The 14,171-nt window shown below is 36.3% G+C and overlaps 1 protein-coding gene across 1 annotated transcript in view; it reads right to left on the bottom strand.

Annotated features, from left to right (window-relative positions):
* Positions 1-14,171, bottom strand: part of TBC1D22A (TBC1 domain family member 22A) — a 141,127-nt gene that overhangs the window by 58,977 nt on the left and 67,979 nt on the right. The window contains exon 11 of the mRNA XM_063155450.1: positions 8,297-8,424. Within this exon, the coding sequence (XP_063011520.1) occupies positions 8,297-8,424 (128 nt within the window). The remainder of the gene's footprint in view (positions 1-8,296; positions 8,425-14,171) is intronic.

Below are 14,171 nucleotides of genomic sequence, written 5' to 3' on the forward strand. Positions count from 1 at the left end.
AACTTCAGAGTTCTAGATCTGACAGACCTCTAAACATACAAATTCCCATGAATTGGCAAGAAATAGGCAAGCCCATTCAAAGGCATGCATCTGTGCCAGTTAACAACTTCAGCTGTCATGGGGAGTCACACACAGAGGCTGCCACGGTCAGTTTTATATCTGCCAGTGCCAGTGAAACTGCAGATCACAGCTGGGAAGCTGAATGTGCACACTGCTCTGTGCTAGAATGTGGTCCTGCAGAAAATCAGGACCCACTTAGTCTGCTTTCACTGAGAATTTGGGAACCCTGTCTCTCCACAAGAAACCACAAAATAAATAGGAAAAAGTAACAAACTAGACTTGGATGATCAACAAAATATACACATACACCATTATAATTCTACAAATACCATCCAGCTTTTTTCTATTATAGGAGAAAACCTGTGAGCTGTATTTGTATATAAAACACTGTCATATATGAATGAGAGTATTCTAAATTCACACTGAAAAGCTAAATTATTGTTCAAGAAATTTGTTTTTTCTCTCTTGTGCACACAATCCTTAGGCATGTCAAAGACTGTCCATAATGTTGTATATATATATATATATGGTTAAAGCAGTGTGGCTCTTTTTTTAACTAACACTCTTACCTTCTTTTCTTCGAGTTTTCCATTATTTCAGATTGCACTTAACACAAGACAAACAATAAGAGGTTAGTGACTTCGGTAGTGCTGTACTACTGAAATATAATTGCCTGCCACAATAAATTCCTAATGAGCACAACTCTTACCAGTGGAAGGTTGCCCTGGCAACAAAATTATTCCAGAAGGTAACTACTCATTTGGTAGAAGGCAATGACACTCAGTTGTCTGACGAAGATTTGAAAACTATAAAAACTTTTTAACTGCTTAAGTTCAACAGAAACTTGCTGTACCAGGACTCTCTGGACACAAGAAAATACTGAATACAAAGGGATTGAGAAACTTCCAAATGAATGCAGAGTCAAAACAAGGGCATTATGTTAAAACAGGTAAATGTTTGGATTGCCAGTCTTACAATAAAAAGTTCTTCTCTCACTTGTTCATGTCTTCCTATAGTTCCAAATAACTAAGTATTATTTAAACCACACTTTTACATTTACTTTTAAAGAGTGAAATGTGAAAATGTTTTCCTGAATTATAATGGAAGTTGGCAAGATCAAGGCTGGGCTCAGTAGACAGTAGGATGGTGAATTTCATCTCTGAGGTAGGGAGCTAAAAACATTCCCAAGAGAAACCAAGAAATGGCAGAATCAAAAGTAGAGGCATGACCTGAGTACAGCCTCCTGAGGACACTGATGCTTTTTAACCCAGGAGCTGCTTTCTCTTACAGTCTAGGGCAGATAGTAACAAGAAGAGTCACTACCAAGACACACAGAATTTTTTACCTTTATTTCCTAAGAAAATTAAACTTTCATGCTCACATTTTACATCTGGCAGGAAAAGTTATATCCCACTATGTCTGTCTCCCCTACTTCAGAACATTTAAACTTACTAGCCAGTTTCAAATTGACAAATGCTTAAAAATTTGAAAGACGATCCTACCCACATGTTAGTAATTGGATATTAAATATTCATATGTCCAGACACTTCTTACAAGGTAACTAAGTCAGATTCTAAAATTAGGTTATTGTCAAATGAGAAAGTGTTCATAAATTAAAAGGAAAAAAAGAATAGAATCTGTGTTGTTCAATAAAATACTAAGGGGTCTTGAAAAATATTAGCTTGGTAGAAATGCAAAATTATTCTGAATAGCTTTTACTGATAAAAAATAAAGTTGGCTTCAAAAAGTTTCAGAAAGCTATTGTGCCACTGAATAATAAAATGACAAATGAAATGCAGTCTGGATATATAAACACAGAGGTAAAAACACTGCAAAGCAGAAACATCTGATGTCATCCATGACATGAACCACTGAGACAGTCAAGTTGGACTAACCATGAACAAATACCTGATGTACTCACCTTTGAGAGGGGAAATGGATTCTCAGCACTTCTGTAAAATTGTACACATATTATTTCTTAAAACTTAACATTAGATGCCTACTTTTAAACAAAATCCCCTTAATCAAAATCTAGTAATGAGTTACATTAATGATATCAAGAAATAAATGGGAAACAAATATATATGTCTGTTACCATATTGGTCAATAAAGCATGAAGTCCATTATGAGACAGTGTTCATTTTTATTTTCATGTAAGTCAAAGAAATGAAAAGTACACTTCAGCCTTCCTTGAAGAAGGGAAGATATAAATAGTAGTCAATACATTTACATTTTCCAGAAAAAAATAGTGTTTATTTTGGGCAAAGAAAGCATTGGTCTCCTCAATTACGAAAAAAGAATAAAATTCAAGAAGGAAAAAAATGTATTTTTCTAGACTCACTGGCAGGATTTCAGGAAGAAAGATAAAGCTGGCAGACTCCACCAGGAACAGGTGCTCCCTATTGAAGTTTGTCTAAGGGATGCAACCTGAGAAATGTACTATCTACCAAGAAAGAAAATGCACTTTGGAAAGATGGCAAATAAGGACAAGCAATCATTCTGATCTAACACTAGGGCTGAAATCACAGCTCTTCTCTCTCATCCTCTCTCCCTTGCACCGGCTGTGGTTCTCATCAGCCTCCTCACTTCCCCAGTGTGAAGAAAACTAATAGATACTGTCAAGGAGCTGAGGGGAACAGAAACTAGAAGAAAAACTTATTTTAGCAGTGAGACAGTAAATCAACTCACCAGTACTGTCAAATTCAGTCGGTGTTATTATTTGCCTTTTTCTGTGTCTTTTGTTAATCTTTGTTACTGTTTTGCATTTTAAATGGTCGGATTTTATAAATTCTTTCATTTGTGCCTAATTTTACACAGTAAGCTTTAAGTACCTTGGTAACAGTTAAGTTTTCCTCACATAAGAACAGGGCAATGCTGCTAAGTAGGACAGCAGGGCACTGTAAACAGTACCTACCCCACTTCCATGGTTTTGTGTTTCCAATGAGTCTGAGTGCATTATTCATGTCAACTGCATCAGCTACTTACTGGGGAGCTGGCAATACAGCAGTCAGCTAAATAATATGAAACAAAAAAATGCCTCCTGGCAGGTGAAAATATTAGGCTGTGCACTTCAACTCTAAACATTCACGCACCATATGACAGCATGTATTTAGAACTGAAAACTAACATACATTGCTGCTACTTTATTTTCCTTTTCCCTTTTCCTTTTCTGAGCAAGTTTTTAGATATGAAACTTGTTTTGGTGTCTCTTCTGTGAATTATGTACCACTGCTATGGTGAGTTAGAGTAATCACAGCACAAAAGAGAGCACAAAAAGGTAATTTACGTGAGAACATCCAATCAGAAGGTAAACACTTTAATGAAAAATACACCCACTCCATTCTACATGAAAAATAAATTAAGTACTTTTATGTCTATGAAAATGCCTATCCTATTTAAAACACCAGTCAGTATAACACCTTGTTATCTTGCATCCAGATAATTCAATGGCATTGTTAGAGAGTTCCTTCCAGCTGCAAACTGCCTGCAAGTCAAATGCAGTTTGAAATCCATATTAAGCAGTTAAATATACTGATTCTCAAAACTAAACACTGTTCTGCTCTGAGTATTGGTATGCAAGCACTGACATTCAAGTCCTGTATTGCCATTTCTAGTCAGGGATGAAGAACTGGGAATGGCTGCCATCACTGAAATGGCATCGCTTCCTACCCCAACACAGGAGCACACAGCTACATAACAGAGTATCTTACAAGTGCCTGAAGAACAACACACATTTTAAGAATTTAAATAAATGAAAATAAAAACTTCAATGGAAACTGACATCAAATGTCTTAGTCTGAAGAAAGGGTACTTTCTGAGATTTTATGGTAAGCATACAAAATACTTATCTAGAGTAAGACAGCACAGATGCTGAGCATTGAGGCATCTCTACATTTTCTAATACAGTATGTTAAATCTTGAGTTAAACTTAGAAGCCCACAGAAGTCACTTTCAAATAGCAAAGAAATCTTTAAAATAGTGTCAAAGCATCCTTCTGTCAAGGACCAAATATAAAACTAATTTGTTTTTTGTAAGTCCATGGAAATGCGTTAAACACTTATATAGACTGAATAATTCAGCCATCACACCACTTTGTTTTACCAATCCTTTGTGCCAAAAAAGATGATAACATATAAGATAAAAAGGCAAGATATAATAAAAGATAAAACTCAGGTCTTATGTTACACTATTTTGGTTTGTGGACATGAACATTCATATTTATCAGTTTCAGTTCTATGGATTTAAATTTTAAATGCCTTGGGTATAACTTAACAAGCAATTGGTATTTTGAAAAAAATTTACAAGATATTTACTGCATTAAAAAAAAAAAAAACACCACCAAGGCCTGAAACAAGTGAAGAAGTAGGATAATTCACTCATCAAAATGCAAGTCAGGTTAAAGAATAAATCAAACTAAATACTTACAGCTAAAAAGCTTTCTCAACATATCTTTTGTAAGCAAAATTCATAATGTCTTTACTTTTTCTACTTTACACAGTTCTTCAGAAGACAGTGATGTATTTCAGTGGATTTCATAGATCCAGCTACAGAATAACAGAGCATTTACTGATGTGAGGATCTGGGAGCCTTTCCAAATTTCTCTTCCCCTCTACTCTAACTAGCTCAAGTACAGGTATTTTGGATATGTTCAACGATTTACTCCACAGACCCTAACAACTGACTGATGAATCCTAAATTGAACTAGACAGAGAATATGACTCCAGCCAGAGGACTCTTACTACCATACATTCCACCACAGAGGTGGGCATCATTAAAGTGTCCAATTCTATTCTCACAAAAGTCACTGGAAGAACAGTAACAAATACGAGAGACAGAACGCAGTTCCAACACCTCCAGCCAACAGCAGTTATCTCTCACACTAGGAAATACACAACAGCAGACGATTTAAGCGTGTTGTTATTCCCCTGAAAATCCTCTGCTGCAGTTCATGAGAAACTGGGGCCTGCTGTGAGAATCACCAATCTAGAATTTAAGCTGGAAACAGCACAGTATTTATTTTTTCCACTGAAACAGATGAAAACAGGCAGCTTGGCGAAATAAGGCATGGTTTCAGCTTTAATGGGGAAAGAGGAAGACAAAAGAGAGAAAAATGTTATTTTCCATGAAAGCAGCAGCAGCAGCAGATCCTCTCTTTCAAAAGGTGCCACTGGTCTCTTCTCATGGATTTCCGCAGGAAACAGAGCCAGAATGCACTCGGGGTGCAGACATGAAGGGATCTGAAAATTCCACCTGCCTTCCTGTTCCTTCCACATGAAGGAATGTGACTGTCCCACCCCTCCTGAACCCCTCATCTGACACTGCTTCTATGCCATTCCCACATCATGACACCCACTGGGACTAGAGATGTCTATAAACAGGGCCTTCAAAACGCCCCATCCCTTCCCAAGAGCCACAAGGCAGGTAGATCTGAACAAAAGCCTGACATAAACAGTGGAGGGATGAATGCCTGTAGTCCCTGCTGATGTTCCATAACAACATGATCAGTTCACCTTTCTGAACTTAAAGCGCAGATAAAGCTAATTCTGTTTACAGTAGTTCAAGATTATCAGGGGGTAAAAGTCAGTACAGGCACATCCTAAGTACTCACAAATAGCAGACAGTAAAACGGTGTAAATCTAAACAGAACTCCTATGTGTTCTTAATTTACTGCTTTAAGACACATGAGGTAGCAAAAGCAAGACTGATGATAGGATCATCAGCCTTTGAGTACAGGAAGAAAAGCAGTTAAACATCTATCCAGCCCTTACAATTATTAGTAGGATTGCTCCTCCCATCTGTATCTGGAAAGCTAATTATATTTCTTGCCTTTACTCATTTTACATGTCTCTTTCAAATCCAACGTCATAGGTCCCTCCATAGCTAAACCCTTGAAGAACTTCTTTAACAATATATCTCTAAATGAGAGAGATATTTTGGCCTATAGCAGGCTTTACAGTTAAAAATATGACAAATATTCAGTTGGTTTTCTTGTTAAATAAAAATATTTAACAAGAAAACCAACTGAACAAACTCCATCTCTGAAGTGTTTTCCATTCAGAAAGCAGCACTGCTAGTGCACTGCTAGCTGTAAACAATTAATTCAGAAATCCCAGGCAACAGAATGGCTTAATGACAAGTTGAGTAAAAATCTGTAACATTATTGCTTAACACCTTAGCAAAAACTTTGCATGAACTTTACTGGCCCTTGCAGGTTCACTGCATTTATTATCCATAGTATCAAGGTGAAAAGATCCATATTATAGGTTGCTAATCAGTGTAATACAAGCACGACTGAAATCTGATTAGCAACTTGAAGAATTGCCTGAAGTTGTTTCAGAAAAAGGTGTCTAAGAAATCCTTATTGGTTTTAAAAACAATATTAGACAAGATATGCATACAGAGCAGTCTACTAAATAATGAAACCTAGAAAATAGCACAAATCTGCTGTACCTGCTGAGTCAAAACACAGAATTACTCCTTAAGCTTGTTTAATACACAAAAATAGTCCCCACTCTGCATATAAGTATTCCATTTAGGTATTTGGATAAAAATACATTGAAGAAACCTTGATTTAAAGGATACCCTTGGAAAGACTTAAGTATTAAGCTTTTAAATACTACTTTAAATACTCAGAATTTTTTAAAAATTATAATTAAATAATCAGAATTATTATGGATAAAGATCCCACTGAAGTGCAACTTGAGAGATGCCTATGGACTAGCAATGAGAAAGGGCTCCTTTCAGCACAGCAATAGTTTGAGAAATTAACCCCAGACTTCCTTTTCAAAGGAAAATTCTCAACATTATCATAAAATCATAGCTCAGAGATGAACTTAAATTGAAATTCTGTCAAAAACATATATTTTTTGGGGCATGTATCAGCAGTTAGCTGGATTAAAGAGGCTAAGATAGATAAGGCTAATTATCACGTACCAAGAGCAGTGCTAGAGGTAGCATGGTAAAAAACCTTCAGGTGCTGGAAATAATGCAGCAACAGCAACAACAATTATTCAAATGGGGATAAATTAGTTACAATAAAACATTTAAATAGCTCAGTCTTTCAAACTACCAGAAAGTTTTTATAAATAATACATTTTTTACTCTGGAATAAAATGCCAGTTAATAACAGATATCACAATGAGTAATAGATGTTATAATGAAACAAAGGAAGCAAAAGAACCTCAGATGAAACCAGTAGCCATGTTCAATTCAGATATTTGTTGAAGATAAACTCTGCAAGGATACCACCTCTTAGAACAGATTAACAGTAGAACTGATAGATTCCTCATTTCCTAACATGTTCTTATCAGATCTGGATATCGTCAGACTTCACTGAAACAACATACTGGACTCATTAAATGAAGAGCAAGCAGTTCTCACCCTCAGTTACTGGTCTGGATAAATGATCTATTAGACATTCTGACATTAAAGTGTATGAAACCAATAGGACATTTCTACATAATGAGTAGATATAAAGACAATGCTATTTAAAGATATTACATCTCTTTACAAGGCATAAATTTTGAGGTAATCTCTTATTTACTGACTAATACAATTGAAAATTCTTAAGGAATTTAAAATATTGTTACTTTTCCCTCCCCCACTAACTTCAACAAGGAAGTTGTTAGATAAGGATATATAGTTTAAACATATAGTCAAGAATTGCAACCAAAAGCTACTGAAACATCAAGTAATAGAACTAAGAATGCATAAACCACTTTTCTCAAACATCAATTCTTTCTCTTGACAATAAGAAAAGAAATTATTGAGGAAAAATAATTACCACACCAAGAGGTCAGCAACACGGAGCTTTATCCAAACAAACAGACAGATGACATGACAAAGGACAAAGGCTGAGAACTGAAGACTGAAAGCTAATATTGGATTGAGTAGCTAAGCAGATGGACTATAAGAAGCCTGGAACTCAGAATTGATGGAGGGCATTGATTAGGCACAATTCAATGTTTCACTTCTCTGAAGAGACAGAAGGGAGTATTGAGTGAGTGTTCAATTTAATACTACAAACTATCATGACATCAAATGCTTGGCTTTGAAGGCCAAGAAGACTGAAGACATTAAATGTTTCTAAGTAGTGATGATCATTGAAGGTTTTTTCTTTTATTATGATGATACTCAGACAACACTAAAGAAAAAGGTTCAAGAAAAACCACTCACAAAGATACTGGCATGTCCAAAACACTTTACTAGAGTTATAGAGGTTTAAAAAAGTACTTACTTGGTATGTGTCCCATAACCTGATGGTACACCGTAAAGGGACTTCTCTCATCAGCAAGTTATTCATCCAGCGGAAAGCAAATTGCAAGTATTTCACCTCATGCTGATCCAAGTGCCTATGAACTTGTTCTGAAGACAAAATAAATAGGTATTTTACTGCAGCTTTTCTGAAATCTTGAAGTACCAAGTTCTCTGTCTAAAACAATCAAATACTCCTCCAATCTCAAGGAAAAAACTTGTGGTGGTGCATGCAAATTCTCACAACCAAATGAGAACACTCAAAATATAAATTAGTTAAACATTACAATGGACTGATTTTTCTGCCACTTCATAGATTAAATAACTGGTCTGAGTTGCACTATCTTAATAAAACATTAAGATCAGAGTTTTAAAATATACCACAAAAATATACAAAGTTCTAATGTGAAATCATTAGGTACATATATCCTCACTAATTTCTTAAGCTACAAATTTTTTGGGACAATACAACAAGAAATATGGTTTCCAAATAACATAAAGGCCTCCAAAAATAAAATTTTGGCAGTCAAAAAAGAAAATTATTAAATTAAGAAGGTAAAGAAATATAAGGAAAGGACATGTAAAGGTTGCATTCATTTGAGACAAGAAAAAGTGAGATTAATGTGTAGGAAATACAGTGAGAAAACTTAACTAACAGCTTAAATAATTTCTTGGTATTACAAATAAATGCAAATAAAACCAATACAAATCAGTGGTTTCTAAACCAGTACTCTCACACACTGTGTTTTTTGTAGAACACATACCATTTGAAAGCTGTGATAATCACTTGCATGGATTATTGCTAGAGCTAATAGAACTAATCTACTACATGGCTTGTCTATACTGAGAGAATTTTCTGCAAAAAGGATCACAGACATTCTGTTAACAGGCTTTAGTTAACAGGCTCAAATATGACATCAGCATGGTGTAGATGACAAATACTGCAGAAATGCTCATGTCTTATTTTGAACAAATTTATAGCAAGAAGTCTTTGTTAAAGCCTAAGTAAAATATTCCCACTGTCCTTCTGTATACAAATACATTCTTTGGAGATTTTGCTGCCCAGATTACCCCTTTATCCAAATTCACAGAGGTGTATTACCAGCTAAACAATGAGTAAATGCTCATCTTCCAAACTTTACAAATTTAAGAAATACTTAAAAAGGTATTAAACCACTAAATTAATTAAAAGAATAATCCCAAGAGTATGGAAGCACTGTTATAGGAAACATTACCTAGAGATTAAGGGAACAGAAGTTAAGTGATGCTAAATTACGATAAAGACTAAAGCTGCTCAATTTTTTTCCCCTCAGGATGTATTTTTTGGCTATATGAAAGTCTCGGCCAATATAAAACAGTTTTTTCATTATGGAAGCTGGAAGTACAAACCTTTTAGATTTTAAAAGCAATCAAAAATGAGAGCTTTAAAAAAAACTAAGACACAACAACACATTACTCCAAAGGTTCACTTAACACATCTTGTGTCCAAAGATAACTAAAAACAAATATCAATGAAAATGTATTAAGCACTGGTATTTCCCCATAGCACTTGTCAGCCTCCATTTATCTGTGGCTAAAGCAGTCTTCACCAGACCTGGTATTTATGTTCCTAAAGTCACACCCTTCCACAATATAAATATAAACAAATATAGACAAATTCTTAAATTGTAAGGCCCAGAACTGCACACCATGCTCAAGGTGATGCTACAGCAACACTGAACACAGTGGGATAATAAACAGTGGGATAATCAAGTCTTTTGGGCAGCTGGCAATGCTGTGTTTGGTGCACCCCAGGATGGGATTTGCCCTCCCAGCCAGGACAAACCAGATCCCTTTTTTCAGAGCTGTTCTTGAGCCCATCCTCTCCCAATCTACACCTGTGCTCAGAATTACTTCATCAAGGTGCAGAACTTGTGACTTGTTTTTGTTAGATTTTAAAATCTTAAATAAATCATTGATGATTGCCCAATGCTCCAATCTAGCAAGATCCTTATCTAAGGCATCTTGCTCCTCAAGAGTCAACGGTGAACCCCATTATAGCATCATCTGCAGATTTGGTAATGCTGCCTTCAACTCCTGCATCCACATCACTGATAAAAAAATTGAAGAGAGCTGGCCTTAGACTTGAACACTTAAGGACATCACTGGTGAATGCTCCCCTGCCAAATGCAGCCTCACTCACTTTGAGCCCTGCCCTCTGCCAGCTCTCCACCCACTGCACCATTATTACATCCTTTAGATCATTAGACTCATGCCAAATGCTGAATTACTATTGTGTGGCTTTGCTTTGGAAAAATTTAGCTTCAAGCTAAATATACTGAAGTGAGATACTGGGTTAAATTTATTATTTGAATGTCACATGTGGATACATACATTACAGCTATGATTTGATAATCTAGTACATCAAGCAGGACACAAAAAAAAAGGCAGTTTTATTTCTAAGCAGAGTTACTAACTCACAAAATTTTTGTTCTTCACATAGCAGAAACAATTTTCATTTGCTAGTTTGTAGCCATTAAAAGTAAGTAATGAAGAACAATAAATTGTGCCAGTTGTGATATTTCAACTATGGTAGTTAATGGGCCTAATGAATTTCTTGAAAGTTGCTTTCTAGTCTAAACAAGTTGAAAAATGGATTACTAAACTCTGTGCTTTATACCTAATTGATGCAAGGCTGGAATAGAAGATGCATTGAGTAAAGAAGCTAATTCTTCCTACTTTGCAAGTAATTGTAAGCAGAAGCTAATTTGCTGATAAAGGTAATTTGGACTGGCATAATCTAAATCTAAATTTTCCATTTCAATGAAAATAAGTATGTATGTGCAATGAACAAGAAGTTATATAATTACTGTCAGCTTTAGGACATGAAGTATTTTATAAAAACTACTTCTACTGCAGTTTCTGATAACATAATTATTTTACAGTTTTAAAACAACCAATTCTTTTATCAAAATTCAAAAAAATAAAAATTACATTTAGTAAGCTTCCCAACATTTTCAATAAATCTATATATAAAGTTTGGGTGAAGGAAGTCTTCTGATTAATGACCAAAATACATTACAGTGATGCATTCCAAAGGAGCATACTGTCAAAAATAGGTAACCTGTAGACAAACAGGTTTATTTATAACTATTAATATTTTTATTAATTACACTATTGGTACATTAATTTGATCACATATAGCCACCTTAAACACATGCTTCTCAAAGCAGATGGGCCTACACACATATTTATTCTTCATGTTCAGTGTCAGCATCTCATGCTGTTTCACCGAAGTCAAAATTAAAATCTCTATGATTACAAAATCATGAGCTAAACAGTTAAGGACAGAAACAACATGTCAAAACAACTCAACTGCTCTCCTGACAGGAAGATGGTGTTAGAACTAGTCACTAGGCAAGCTTACACATAAGCAAAGAAAAACAGCAAAATAATCTAAGATTATGCCTGAACCGCCAAATTACTGTGGCACAGCATGGTGTTACCACATCTATCTGTACAATTCAACATTTCAGAACATTAGCCTTTTGGCACTCACCTTTATTCCAAGATTCCTACAAATCCTATAGTTTCTGATGTTTGACCTAGTTTTGAAATTTTGAGTATTACTTACAGTCTATTTTTCAGTCATATTTCATACCCTGAACACTTTGCTGTTAGCTCTATTGTATCAATATTTTATACATATTCCATTGTAAATATAAAAAGCGCTAAGTGTTAAAAATTATCTGAAATGCATGTAAGCTAACAGTCTCTCATAAAGAGGCATTTTAGTTCAACAAAAGAAAGTGTATATTTCTCATGAAAACCCACACAATTTTTCTTAAAAAGTGCAAGAGTAACTGCTCTGATACCAAAGCAAAAGGAAATAATGAGCCAATCTTTGCCACAGGAGCTTATTGGCATTGTCCTTTGCATGCACAATGACTTTTTTGCATTGATCCTTAATGTATGAAAACATGCTATAGAAACACATCAGCACTCCTGTCTTCCATGGAATCATATAATCATTTCGGCTGGAAAAGACCTGTAAGATCTTGATCCTACACCATTAACCTAACACTGCAAAGCCCACCAATAAACCACGTCCCTAAGGGCTCACATCTTTTAAAAACCTGCAGGGACAGTGACCCAAACACTTCCCTGGAAAGCCTGTTTCACTCCTTGATAATCCTTCTGGTGAGGAAATGTTTCATGATATCCAACCTAAACCTCTCGTGCCACAACTTCCTCTTGTCATTTCCTCCTGTCCTGTCACTAGTTATCTGGGAGAACTGACTGACCCCCACCTGGCCACAGCCTCCTTTCAGGCAGCTGTAGACAACAAGGTCTCCATTGACTCTCTTTTCCAGGCTGAACAGCCCCAGCTCCCCCAGCTGCTCCTCATCAGACTTGTGCTCCAGACCCTCCACCAGCTCCATTGCCCTTCTCTGGACACACTCAGCACCTCAATGTCCTTCTTATTGAGAGGGGCCCAGAGGATTTGAGGCATGGCCTCACCAGTGTTGAGAAAGGATAATCACTGCCCTGGTCCTGCTGGCCATGCTGTTTCTGATGTGAGCCAGGATTACATGGGCCCTCTCGGCCACCTGGGCACACACTGACAGATGTTCATCCAGCTGCTGCCAGCACCCCCAGGCCCTTCTCTGCAGGGCAGCTCTGCCCCAGCCCGCAGTGCTGCAGTGGCTGCTGTGACCCAAGAGCAGGACCTGGCACTTGGCCTTGCTGAACCTCACACAACTGGCCTGAACCCACTGATCCAGCCTGTCCAGATCCCTCTCCAGAATCTTCCTACCCTCCAGCAGATAAACACTCCCACCTGACTTGGTGCAAACTCGCTGAGGGTGCAATCCATCCCTATCTTACAGCTCCCACATACAGAACCTTGCAGTCCAAAACAAAGGACCTTGCCACCAGCTCATGATTGCTTTCTTTTGTAGTGCTCTATTTGTTGAAAGCTAATTTTTAATCTAATTTTCTCTCCTAAATAATTTCTACATTGCTTAAAGCCAGGATATTTGTGGGATACAAAGGTAAGAGTTTGGAGTGAAATCTCAACACCAGATGTTACCAGCTGCAGAAGCAGAAAAGGGCTTACAACCCCCAATATAAAATTCTGAGAAAAAGTAATTCTGTCAAGACCACAGCTTAGCAATGAGTTATTAGTAGTTATGTATATTAACTTATATTAATATACATTAATTGCAAAAGGAGCTCCTGATGATTGAAGAAGACATTCTAAAGATCATAAATGTGCACCTCAAGAAAAGACCTCATCACGATACATAGTTCTACTTCAAGTAATAGCAGAGATCCAAGTCAAATATTTACATGCTGATTATATCTTGTTCCACAAGTTTATTTTTTATAACTGGTTAAAACTGTCCACTGTAAAAAATTACAACAAAAGCATTAAAAAATACACTGGAAAGTCCTAAAAATGAAAATATGACTGGCAGAAACACAGAAGTATTGCCAATTACATCCTCCTCATGACCTACAATTTAAAGATAATGGTCTATTTAAATTGAGCTCACTAAACATATAGCTCATAGCTATGACTGAGAAGCATCTTCATCATAACAAAAGATATGGTCCATATGCTAATAGTGAAAAGCACAAGAAACTGATAACAAAGCAAAAGAAGAAAATACTAGAGGAGGGAAGGATGGAAGGGAAGGCCTGGTTCACTCATGGAATCAAATGAAAGTAACAATTCTGCAGCATGTAACACCAAATGGAGGAAAATATTAGGAAAAACACTTAGTAGTAATCCAAAAAGATCTACCCTTCTAGCTAAAAGTTAAGAAAAACTCTCATGTTTGCAGGTGGTCCTCAACATTCCAAGTGCAACAAAC

This window comes from Melospiza melodia, chromosome 4, assembly GCF_035770615.1.
Source record: "Melospiza melodia melodia isolate bMelMel2 chromosome 4, bMelMel2.pri, whole genome shotgun sequence".
In the NCBI taxonomy this organism is placed as follows: domain Eukaryota; kingdom Metazoa; phylum Chordata; class Aves; order Passeriformes; family Passerellidae; genus Melospiza; species Melospiza melodia.